This window comes from Bactrocera neohumeralis, chromosome 6, assembly GCF_024586455.1.
Source record: "Bactrocera neohumeralis isolate Rockhampton chromosome 6, APGP_CSIRO_Bneo_wtdbg2-racon-allhic-juicebox.fasta_v2, whole genome shotgun sequence".
Lineage (NCBI taxonomy): Eukaryota > Metazoa > Arthropoda > Insecta > Diptera > Tephritidae > Bactrocera > Bactrocera neohumeralis.
The window spans coordinates 36,205,582-36,218,306 of record NC_065923.1 but is presented as its reverse complement, the minus strand read 5'-3'; the positions used below and the strand labels follow the sequence as shown (position 1 = coordinate 36,218,306).

The 12,725-nt window shown below is 37.2% G+C and overlaps 1 protein-coding gene across 2 annotated transcripts; it reads left to right on the top strand.

Annotated features, from left to right (window-relative positions):
• Positions 1-4,422: 4,422 nt before the first annotated feature.
• LOC126763011 (odorant receptor 63a-like) lies at positions 4,423-10,885 on the top strand. 2 transcript variants are annotated; one of them, XM_050480170.1, is made up of 10 exons: positions 4,423-4,608; positions 5,995-6,091; positions 7,654-7,792; positions 7,852-8,043; positions 8,113-8,214; positions 8,290-8,455; positions 9,789-9,894; positions 9,990-10,091; positions 10,148-10,303; positions 10,729-10,885. In XM_050480170.1, exons 1-10 carry the CDS (start codon positions 4,478-4,480, stop codon positions 10,783-10,785), a joined length of 1,248 nt encoding a protein of 415 aa, XP_050336127.1. In that variant the 5' UTR covers positions 4,423-4,477; the 3' UTR covers positions 10,786-10,885. The 2 variants fall into 2 exon arrangements, with proteins under 2 accessions (XP_050336127.1, XP_050336126.1); XM_050480169.1 differs by having other exon boundaries at positions 8,113-8,229.
• Positions 10,886-12,725: the final 1,840 nt, after the last annotated feature.

The window sequence follows — 12,725 nt, the reverse complement described above, 5'->3', positions numbered from 1 at the left end:
TACATTCCAATGATTGTTGCCTTGTTTGCATGTCAAACTAATAAACCTCTGTCTCGTCAGTTATATGCTCTCTATGAGCTTGGAATCGGAACTCGCATGTTCAAGCTTGTCTATGGACAATGTCCATAGATTCCGTTTTACGGCACTTTTTTTAAAAGGAATTATTCTTTATCGGGTTGAGTCGATAAAAAAATAGTTGTATACTACTCAAAATTTACTGTTCCGTGACAAGTCTAGTTTTTCTACAAAAAATGCAACTAATTTCTTGGAAGTTTCCATCCGTGAGCAGCTTCTGTTGGATTCGGCTCATTTTGAAAAACCCACACAGTGAATTCTGTTTCTATTCTTACTATTCTTCATCAGTCGCATTGTTATAGACATGTTTCGAAGCACTGCTATCGTATTTTGTTACCATTTCCCTCGACCAATAGACATGAGCCGTTTTTTGAGTGATTGATAAATATGGCGGGATCCGGCGAGAAAAATTTTTTTAAAGACAAATTTTTAAGTTCAAGAAACTGAATTAAGTTCATCGACACGATTTAATTCCATTTTTTGTCTGATGTGAATATTCTGAGTTACTGTAAACAACACAAATAACGCACGCCTGTAAAATTGGTCTTAGTATGTATAACATCAAAAATGTCAAACTTTACGATAAAGTTTTTTGTTGACAGATTGCGGCACTAGGGTTACCAAATCCCAAAATATAAAAGCGAAGAACTAAGATAAGAATTGTTGATTGCTACTATTATAATTTTGTCTGACTAAATTATTCATGGCAATTATTTGCTCAAATAATTGAAACTTTCATTGCTAATTTGAGATATTTTATAAAGAAGTCAATGATATTTGTATGTATGTGCTATGTACAATAAATAGCATATATAAATTTTTGTCAATGCAAATATCCGAAATTAAAACTTGAGAAGGAAGAGTAATATCCTTAGCTTCTACTTTCTTAATATTCGCATCAAAAAAAACTGACAACTGTACTATATGTATACTTGTTCCTTATTCTAAAAAAAAAATTCCATGCCTATGACTAACGGTGCCAACAGTGAAAAACTAAAAAGCAAATATTTTATTAGTGCCCAAACGCTTTGGCTGCGCCAAAAGCAATAGAATCTTATCGAATTGTGAAAAACGTGACGTGACTCGAAATGATACACTCATAAGCTACTACGAAAAAATTACGTGATGAGGCGCCATTGACACTACGATGCTGCGATGAAATTTTGTTTGAATTTAGATGACGGTATCGTCATCATTTGCGTATTTGTTAATGTAGTAGGTGAGTTAAAAAAAATAAAATGAATTTTCGTTTTTTTTTTCAAAAAATATTTATTTATTCATCAACTTATATTTTGTCTCTTTCAAAATAGTCCCTCCCTGATATAGTACATTTGTGTCATCGTTTTTTTCTCGAAGCAGTTACGATATGCACATTTTGGTATTCTCCTGAGCTGTCTCAGCGATTTTTTTGGCCTTGATTCTACTTGACTCTTCCTTTGAGACGATTGGACTTGGGCTTTGTTATCATAACTATATCCATCAACGTCATCCCACAATTCCCATGCACAAGCGACGGTTTTTTTTTTAAATTTAACAATTTAGGAACGAATTTCGCTTACATGCCCAAAATTTGCAAAAATTGCCTGGCATGAGTTCACTGGTATGTCGATCTTTTCAGCAACTTTTCTAATAGTGACTTGAAGATTCTTCATAAAAATAAATGGAAGTCCGAATCTCACCCTTGCTGAGAGATCCCTCTTAGACTGTTATGTATAAAAAATTCTGTATTTGGGTATCAGATATCGGTAAAAACGCCTTGACCCTATCACAAATCTGCTTATGGGGTTTATTTCTACTGCCACTATTTCCCTTGACTGTTGAAAAGTATGCATACCTTGATCTACCAAATGAAGGATATTCGAGGAGTAAGTGTTGAGATGATTCTACCTCATTTTCTTCCAAACAATGATGTAGCTGGCAACATGTAAAATATTTTATTTTACTGCATGAATCCCGATCGGACATTATCGAGACAGAATTCCTACTACATCGAGATAGGTGGAACCTGCTGAGTGCAAGGAGTTCATTGGATCTTTCCCTGGACCTGCTGGTATATTACCAGCGCTTGCTGATTTGGTCTGGGTCAAGAAGTAAACCACAAGTAGCTAGAGGAGCTCCTACTCGTTTCGTAATGATTACTTTAGCGAGACAAACAAGTTTTGATATATACTACTATATACAATTATATTACATATGAGCGTATCCCATATCTCTTCTGAAGTATCAGTTGTTGCTCTAAAACATTTCTTCTTCTTCTTTACTGGCGTAGACACTGCTTACGCGATTATTGCCGCGTAATTCATTTTCCATGTTCGTCATCACCTCTCATCCGAGGCTTGTTGTTCCACTCCCAAGTGAATGGCGATCAGAGAACCTTCCTCACTTGCATGAACTTTTACATATGACTCCATCCTCCCTCTAAACATTTAGCCAAGCAAATTTACAACTTTGAAGAAAGAATATTCATTCACAAATTGTCAAAACTGATCTTGCTGATTTTTCCCATATCATTATGCTCCTAAAAGTTATGCTAAAGAGAGGCATATAGTTTCCGTACATCAATGTGTAAATTAATAAGTTTTGTGATTATTAATCCATTACATAATTTCAATGGTTTCTTGAACGCTATTGTAATACTCTATTTAATTTGAAAAAAAAACTGAAATATTTAGAGCTATTAATTCTCAGCTTAGTTATGTAATTTTAAAGGCTTTCAACTATCGACATTTTGCGCGTGGCAAGGTACTGATCCCTCCCATCTGCAATACAAACCTCTCATTAGCTGAATGGTTCTTTTCAGTTTCTATAATACTCTGTTGCAACATGTTGTGACAGTACTCGTATAACAACGGGTTTTGCATTTCGCAAACGCTAATAACAGGTAATCATGGAACAGCTATAATTTGCATTTTTGTGCAAAAGCGCACTGTAATAACTATATGAGCCCCAACAAATATCATTTTAGAAGGTAAATTAATTATAAACAAATAAGGAAGCGCTAAATTCGGGTGCAACCGAACATTTTATACTCTTGCAACTTGCAAGAAACATAGCCAGGGAAATACTTTAAAGTGTAAAACCAATCAAATAGAGTAAAGTCAGCCGGATGTTCGAAAATCCTGATATTAGTTATTTAAGGGCTAGGCCAAGTTTTCGTTCCATTTTTGGCACAAGGATACACTGTTATGAGTAAAACACGCTCTCTTATTTTCATTAGGATAACTCACATATTGACCGATATATGTATACGGTACAAAGTCACTCCGAAGTTCGAATGTAAATCTGTAAGTTGACTTCTTTAAATCAATTTTTTTTAGATAGAAAATATTCTACCTAAACAAAGCAGTGAAAGGAACTTGCAATGAATTGAAAATAAATTTTTCTGGAAAAACTGATGGATATGGTAATGATTTCTCTCCTTTCGCAAATACAAAAAATCTAACAATTTTGCGTTTACAAGGTTTGAATCTCTGTAAACTTCAAAGTGTTTATAAATTCGGTCAGAATTGGAGATGTATCACCTAAATTAAAAGGAAATGCTTCACCTAACATGTCATACTATTTCCAAAAGTAGATTTAGTGGTAAATATGCATACATTTCTCCTTTTCTATATGATAGTGCGACTGATGAACCTAAAGGACTTGTTTATATTCAAGACTAGTTTTTCATACAAATAAAGTTTCTCTCGCAAAATGTCTATTACTCCAGTTTTCGGCGAGTAATGCTCTCTTTTATTTGTTTCATCATAGTTTGTCTAGTATGTTAACATACCGTTATGAAATTTTGTAATAAAAAACCTAGTTGCTAGCTAGCTCATATAATTTAATAATTTACCGTTATACTTCTGCTCGCATCTACATTTTAGTCTTACGCAGCAAATTTTCGTTCAAAGTAGGAAAGCTACAATTAGCTAGAAAATTATATAAGCATTAGAAAGTTAATCATATGTATAGCCAATTCAAACTTTGGAGTAATTTAAAGGATAACTACGGGCGCGCACACTCGAATGCGACGGATTTATATAAACTCAACACATGTTGAAAGATAATTCTTCAATTTTCATATAAGCCAAATTATGAGATAACCCTAGCCAATAGTTTATGTTTTAAAGTAAAAATAACGCATTCTAACTGTAGTGAGACTGATCTGATTATCGGAGGGATATCTCTGAGTTATTCGCAAAATATTTGCATGAAATTAAGAGCGAAATTTACGTAGAATTCATTACAGATTGTTGTGTACTGGTTTAGAAAAGCTCGTGAGACTTAAATATTGAACGTTATCCACCACCAATATGTATATATAAATAGCGGAACACACAATTTCTCTCAACAGTTAAGATAAAGTGTTGAACCTAAGTGCGTCTTATACTACAAGTTAAAGTTGAAACTCTTACAAACTATGTACAGCATAAGGGAAATGAATGAGTTGCGAACTCGCAATCATTGGCGAATAAGAGAATTGAAGAGAATATCATATATAATCGGTATTAACCTGAATGCTCAAACGAAGTGCAATAGATGGTGGAAAATGTGAGTTACTCCAGAGAGCAGAATATATTCATTTAAATATTCCTAAATGTCAATGTTAATAAGAAATTCCTGGTTGTCGCTGTAATGCTTAAGAAGAGTGTCTGAATAAGTGTGTAATATTTCAAAAACCGAAAAGAAGTTGGAAAGTTAAGTCAGTGTCGTCATAAAATTTGCTTTCAAGTTTATTGCTGCTCAGCTGAGTGTTCTGTTAACAATGATACTTCTTAATATTTCAGTGATAACACGTTTTCGTTATTTAGCAGCATCATAGTGGGTGATTCCCTTCCAATCCCACCAATCACACAGCAAAAGTCTTCTTGGTCGTCAATCCCGGATTGACCACTGTTTGGGACGATTCACCGGCCTTCGACCACTACCGCTTTCACTTGATATTTTCGCATGTTATCCATTTTTCGTCGCCAGTCACCATCCGCTTCAAAACTGGGTCGAGTTCGTTCCGTTTCAGCAGCATATCGCAGGCGTTGATTCGGTCCAGAAGGTTTAAAATGGTTTGGTGACTAATTCCCATCTTCTGGGCGATGTCATGAGATGCCACATACCGGTCAAACTTGATGTTTTACATGATTTGATCGGTATTGGTCGTCATAGGTCTTCCGCCGACTGGCTTATCCATGGTGTCGTTTTCACCCGCTTTGAATCGCCGAAGCCGAAAACACCATTAATTTCACGAAACGTTTCTCTAGCGGATTTTCCTTTAATGAAGGAAAACTTTAAAATAGCGCGAATTTCGGCGTTAGTGAACTCCATGTTTACACATCTATAACTGTTGAATGCAATCGCCAAACTAATCATGCATAGCATAGTTTTGTAGGTTAAGTCAACGATAAGATGTATAGTATTGCTGATGCGAGCTCTGTAGCGCTTTATACATAGTCGCGAAATTCAAAAGACAAAACGGCGGAAGCGAGATATTTGACAACCTAATATTTTAGAGCTCCAATTTCCGACCACCTTTGCAGTATGTTAGCAAATACGCTACGAATATTTTCTTCCAAGTCGTGCATCGTCTCGCCTTCATCTGCGCAAATAAGCGACTTCAGAAAACCGTAACAAAAATAGTCCAGCGATATGGCATGATTACCTCTGTCTATAGAGCAGACCTTACAGAGATATTTTGAGGTTGAGAGGGCGTCTTAACAATATCTTGTGGCTCCTCGTTACTCCAAATGTGACAATTTTGTTTATTAACCTATCTATTCGACAAAAAGTAAAAAACCGTTTGACATGTTTTCACTAGAACTTTTTATTTCCTTTGGTGTCCAGTTTGGATATGCTATTTTCCAGGTTTAGGTAACCTATGTATGCATATTCGGACTGCTAATGTTATATAATCGACGTAAGAAATAATTATTTTTCTTTTACCAGCATCAATATTCTGTTCATAATTGCAAGTTGTATTGCTCTATATCCGCACTGGTTAATGATACAACAAGCACAAGGCGATATCCCATTGATCGCTGAGGTAAGTAGAAATACCTTGAAGTACAGACTTGTATAACAATTACCTTATTTATAATACAACTTTTCTGTTTTATGATTCAATAATTCGGCCAATTTTTATTTCGTGCGAGTTTTTAAAAAATTGTTTATTAATTTCTATATATTTATAGAACCGTTCCAGGTAGTAGACGAAAAGTTAGCAAATGCCACTTTGAAGGGAAATTTTAAATAAAATTTCAATAGAAAACTAATGCATAATAAAAAGTTTTACACTGGTACTAAAAATGTACAAAATCGTTTCAGCAATGCTGATCTCCCAAATAAAGTGTTACTAGCTTGCAAAGCCGAAATTCTTTCCCCCTCTAACTGCATTCTAGAAAATTTGGATCACTGCATTATAGAGGCTACTTGTGGCGGTTTTTCGCTACACATATACCGACGAGGAATATGCCGTTGAGGAAGAGTCACTGGAGAAAAGTTGCAGTGATGTTTTTCACGAATGGGACCACTCTAGACTAGAAAGTGGGAGAGGAAATTTATGTAAGGAGCCACCCGACCCCTGCAGTGTTTTTCTGGCAGAAATAGCTGCTATTATAGTGGCAGTAGACGTACTCTTATGAAGTGCAGTCTCTTTCAGGAAGATGATCATTCACTCCGACTGCAGCATGGCGGCAATAGCACTGATCGCTATCTGCGAGTTCAAAGATAGTCAAGGAGTGTATGTCCTCAATATAAATAACATCAAACTACTTCATAATCAGACAAGTTTACGTGCCTGATCGTAGCCGTGTCGCTACAACGCCGTCAAGTTAGCTAGAAGGGCAGCCTTGACCCGCTCACATTTGAAAAGGACCGAGTTGGATCTCTACTAGCATCTTGCGATGTAGCACTGGACCAATGGAATCGCTTGAGCTTAGCAGGCGCTGGTCGATGACCCACTTCAATGCAACTGCAACGTCAGCTTGGCCTAGACCAGAACACTGGAGACCGTCAGAATTACTATCTCTTAGCAAAGTTCATCTTCCACAATAGTAAGCATTCATTCGGTAAGGCTAAAAATCTTATCGGACGCAAGTAGTCATGGTTGAGGGTGAGGAGGAAACATCCAGGCACTTAATTTTTCACTGTCACTCGTTTGCAAAACTGACTGCTTCATCGTCGGTAGTTGTACCCTCGGTGAAGCAGGAGAATACCAAAAACTAATTGATTGATTGATAACTGAAACTGACACTAGCTGTCTCAATAAATATGTGACAGGCTCAGAGCACTTCGTTGATTTGTAAGGCCTTATTATAAGTTTTATTGTAGTTTTAAGTAACACAATGGGCCGACGTTAGAAGCTATTCAAGTGAGATCGCAGTTAAGATCGACTTCTCAAACAGATCCAAAACTATTATTGCTAACAGGAAGCGGTATCTGTGTAAGTGACGGATTTTCTGGGATTTCAAGCCTTCTCTAATTGGCATTTGAAGCTCGAAAGTAAATTTTATAGTTTTGTAGCATTCTAAGAATAGGTCAAGTACAAAGTATTGTTTGGCGACACTCCATTTTGAATAAAAATTGATAAATTACTTAACTTTGAAGACTTCTACCACAGCGCTGCAAACGACGACCGGCTTAATTAAAATGGCTTACATGTTGTTCACTCAGCATAGATTTCATAAACTGCTCCGGAAAGCTGAAACACATGAACTGCTGCAAGGAATCGAAATCTTTCAAACCGGTAAAAATCTAATAGTAATGGATTAGCGTCACGTAAACAAACATATAATTTTTTGCTAGGCATGCCAATCAAAAGCACTCTGAAGAAGGAGATTAACGCAATTATGGAAATCAGTTGGAAACAGGCGAGGGGACAGCTTCTGTTCACTTTGGCAACCTGCATCTGCATTATGTCCAACTATTTCTTCTATGCATTCTTCAAAAACTTATATAATCATTTACAAGGCACACCAAATTATGTGTATATCCTGCGTATGTGAATATTATCTTCATAAAACTAAAGAATTCCATTAAATAAAATTTATTTCTTATTTCAAACAGCTTTCACTGGCTATCCGATGTTTCTGCACAAAGGAATGGCCTCTCCGTATTACGCAATGGACATGTTTTTCGGTGCCTGCTCGATCCTGGTCGCTGGCATGAGTAAGTCATACCCAAGTATATGTGTGTGGGTGCAGATCCAAAGAAACCCTTTATTTTGGACAACATATTTTACAGGTGCCATTAGCTTCCAGGGTTCTTTTTTAGTGCTTTGTAAGCATTCCTGTGGATTGATCCAGGTGTTATGTTTATTGTTGGAGAAATGCACGTCAACTCTGGTTCCAAAATCACAACGTGTGGAATATTTGCGCTACTGTATAGTGCAACATCAACGCACTCTTGAGTAAGACTTAAGGCACATATTTGTTTAGGGCCCAAGAGCTATTAATTTTGTTCACTTAACGCTTATTTGCAAGAACAACAATAAGTTGGAAAACATGTTACAGAGTATGAGTCAGTAAATTGATTTGTTCTTAAAAAAAGAAAACAGCAATAGTGACGTTATAAAAAAATTATAGACTTATACACCAAAGGGCAATATCGGCTCTCTTACGGATGAATGCCAGTAGCGCGGGTATGATACTCTTCACAAGTACTACGTTCAAAATCGAGGAAACAGCCGAGGCTCCCCGGGGTGGAGTTAAATACTAAGAAATATATCAAGTGTCTGGAAATAATTTTGGACAGCAAATTTATACAAGTATTTAAAATCAATGTGGAAGATAGGTTAACAAAGCTCAGTGACGCCCCTCTACGCATAACCCTCCAGATGAAGCGGATTCAGCGAATTGCTGTTCTCTGCATAAAGAGAGCGTTAGAACCTGCTCCAAAGGCTGCACTATAAAGATTATTCAACCTGCCATCCATTAGCATTGCAATGGAAATATCGGCAAAATTGAAGGCGTTTTCCTCAAGAACCTTTAGGTATACATAGCTCGATAAGGAAGGGACCGATGGATAAAATAGTCCACATACACTCACGCTTTATCACAGAGGAGTTTTCAGACACTGAACCACTGGTACTGTTATCGACAGAATCATAGGGGGATAAACTAAATGTGAGACAAGACCAGGGGCAGGCATCTCTGCAAAAATCTTTTCTAATAGCCAAATCCATTAGCTTTCTAGGTAGACTTTCAGAGGAAAACTGATTAAACATCATCATGCACATGGGGAAAGGACAAAGAGACGTTACGAGCCGATGCTTAACTACGCCGCACCAATAAGGTCACCTGGATGCAGTGAAGTGCAGATAAGGAAGCTGCAAACTTGTTTGAACAGTTAAGGAGCGTAATGTACTTCTCCACACGCAGTTGCCGCTGGAGTGCTTTTGCAGGAATTATCCCTGCAGTCACCTGCTTGGAGCGAAATCGTCTCCCTTGAGTGTCAAGAGGTCTTTCCTCAACTACATCGAGGATATAAAACAATAGGCATTTCCATATACAATTCAAAATGGAAGAAATCGGATAATAACCACGCCCACCTCTCATACAAAGGTTATGTTGAACCGACCAGACTTCGGACGCAACTAACTTCCATGGCAATAATGCTTGGATACGGCCGTCTGCCAGCTGCTATATATTTTTTTGTGCTCCATTTTTTATTATTTGCTATACCATATGTGTTTATTATTTCTCTGTAATAGAATTTTATGAAAAAAACATATAATTTTTTAGGTTTATCGACCAGGTCAATCAGCTTTTCAGACACATTTGTCTTTCCCAATTTCTTCATAGTCTGGCAATTTACGGCTTTGTACTCTTCGAGATGAACTTCGGCTTGGTGAGTGATATTGAAGTTAACAACTTCTTAATGTACATACTTATACCATATATTGTATATATGTAATCCATCTACATATTTATACCTTATTGTAGGAATCAAATAAAATTACTTTTATTCGCATGTTAATGTATTTATGTGCCGCTACAACCGGCGATTGCATGCACTACGTCAACGGACAGTTCCTGGCCAACGAGGTAATCGTCAGTACCCACAGTATAGACCATCCGTAAACATGTTTATATATTTTCAGCTGGAAAAGATTCCGTTAGCTTGTTATAACTGTGAGTGGTACCACCAAACAGATGCATTTAAGAAGACATTGAGAATGATCATTATGCGCTCAAATAAAAAATTCTGTTTCCAAATATCCTGGTTCACAGTAATGTCCTTGGCTACTTTGATGGGTGTAAGTAAATAACAAATGAACCTTGCATTTCCACTATTCAAAACGTACTGATAAGTGATTTCATGGAAAACTGTATATAAAATGCATTTACCAGCGAAAGTTATCGCTAAAATTACATATATATTTAAATATTAATATTAGACTCAAGTTGACAGTTTAGCAACTCCAATAACATCTCATTCGACATTTCCATGTACCAGCAGCATCAGCTGCAGAAAAAAGACTACCTCGAAGGCATTTAGTCTACTCCAGCATGTCAAGATCCTCAACAGCTCGTTCTGATTATAGTTTACATGAAATTAAAATACATTTGCAAAATAGATTGGTTATTAGCTAGAAAAGCCAAGCAAAATCATTCTGTGAAAAAATTATATATCGCTTCCTTAAAACTACTTAAATGCCAATAATTTCGTTTTGTATTTCAGATATTCAAAGCGAGCGGATCATATTTTGTACTACTTCGAGATATTGATGAAACTTAAAGTGGTTTTATCCGAAATACAAATTTTATGCCTTATATTTTCAACAATTGTTTTGGCTTCAGTAATAATAAAATTCTTGTTCATTCTGACAAAAACGCAACCGGAAATTGTTATTAAATGATATTCAAAAAAGAAGTGTATTTTTCTGAGTTGGTCCCTAGTTACTATACACATCGAAACACCTCAGTCGTGCGTTGCGTTCTCCTCCTTCTCCTTTATTGACGTAGATTTCGCGGTTATAGCCGTGTTAACAACAGCGCGCCAGTCGTTTCTTCTTTTCGCTACATGTCGCCAATTGGATATTCCAAGCGAAGCCAGGTCCTTCTTCACCTGGTCGTTCCAACGGAGTGACCGTTTTCCTCTTCCTCTTCTTCCCCCGGCGGGTACTGCGTCGAATACTTTCAGAGCTGGAGTGTTTTCGTCCATTCGGACAACATGACCTAGCCAGCGTAGCCGCTGTCTTTTAATTCGCTGAACTATGTCGATGTCGTCGTATATCTCGTACAGCTCATCGTTCCATCGAATGCGATATTCGCCGTGGCCAATGCGCAAAGGTACATAAATCTTTCGCAGAACCTTTCTCTCGAAAACTCGTAACGTCGACTCATCGGTTGCTGTCATCGCCCAAGCCTCTGCACCATATAGCAGGACGGGAATTATGAGTGACTTATAAAGTTTGCTTTTTGTTTGACGAGAGAGGACTTTGCTTCTCAATTGCCTACTCAGTCCGAAGTAACACCTGTTGGCAAGAGCATTTCCAGGCTGACATTTGTGGTGGTGTTTACACAGGTTCCAAGATAGATGAAATTATTTACGACTTCATAGTTATGACTGTCAACAATGACGTGAAAGCCTAGTCGTGAGTGCGACGACTGTTTGTTTGATGGCAGGAGAAATTTCGTCTTGCTCCCCTTCCAGGTGCATGCCCTCAAATTATAGTCCTAATTCATTTGCCATGGTCGTCATCAAAATGGGGGTCACTCATCCGAGGCTTCTTGTTCTTTTTCAATGGGTGCGTTTTTTTACGTGCGTTTTTTACGTAGCGCTCTACACTGTGGGAGAAAGTTTCGCCTTCAAACGGATGTTCTTAGGCTACCCAGAGGAAACTTGGTCAAAGAACAGAAGTCGTGAGCTGCTTGCGCCATATGTATAAGAATCGTTTGTGGCCACTCCCGAGTGAATGGCGATCAGAGAACTTTCCTCACTTGGGTGAACTTCTACACATGACTACGATTCTTACAATGGATAAAAATATTGAATTTTGGATTAGATTTGTCTCAAATTTTTAATTCTAACAAAATTTCGTTTGCGAAATTGTTCGAATATTGGAAAAGCTAACGATGATTCAGTTTTAATTAAAGCACAAGCCTGCGAGATACAAATCCTTCAAAGACGGTCGAGAAATCGTCGAAGACATGCCTTGTTCTGGACGACATTCGACCTCTTTAACTGTTGAAAATATTAAAAAAGTAAAGGAAGTGGTACTTGAAAATCGTCAGGCAAGTGTAAGTGAGATGGCAAGCGAGCTCGACATCTCCCGTGAGACCGTTCGTATTTTTGAAAAAGAGTAAGATTGTGAGCGATTTTATAGCCTAAAAGTCAATAAATACTATTGATCAACCACCTATTGATAGATTGTTTCGAAGACATGAAAAATCGTTGGTATAAGTGTTTTGCATTTGGTGGTGATTACTTTGAAGGCGACAAAATAAATATTGATGATTAATTAAATATTTTTTTCGTTTTATTTTCAATTTTCGTACTTAAAAAAAATGTAAATAGAACCTCCCCACCACAACGGTATCTTGTACTAAATAGCAGGGTTTTATCTTAATTTTGAGCTTAGTTATAAACGTTTATACGTTTCCGTTTAACAGCATTTTGTGGGCGGTGTGGCAAAGGTCCGGCTTCGTTTTCAAGGGCATCAAGAGTCATTGGAA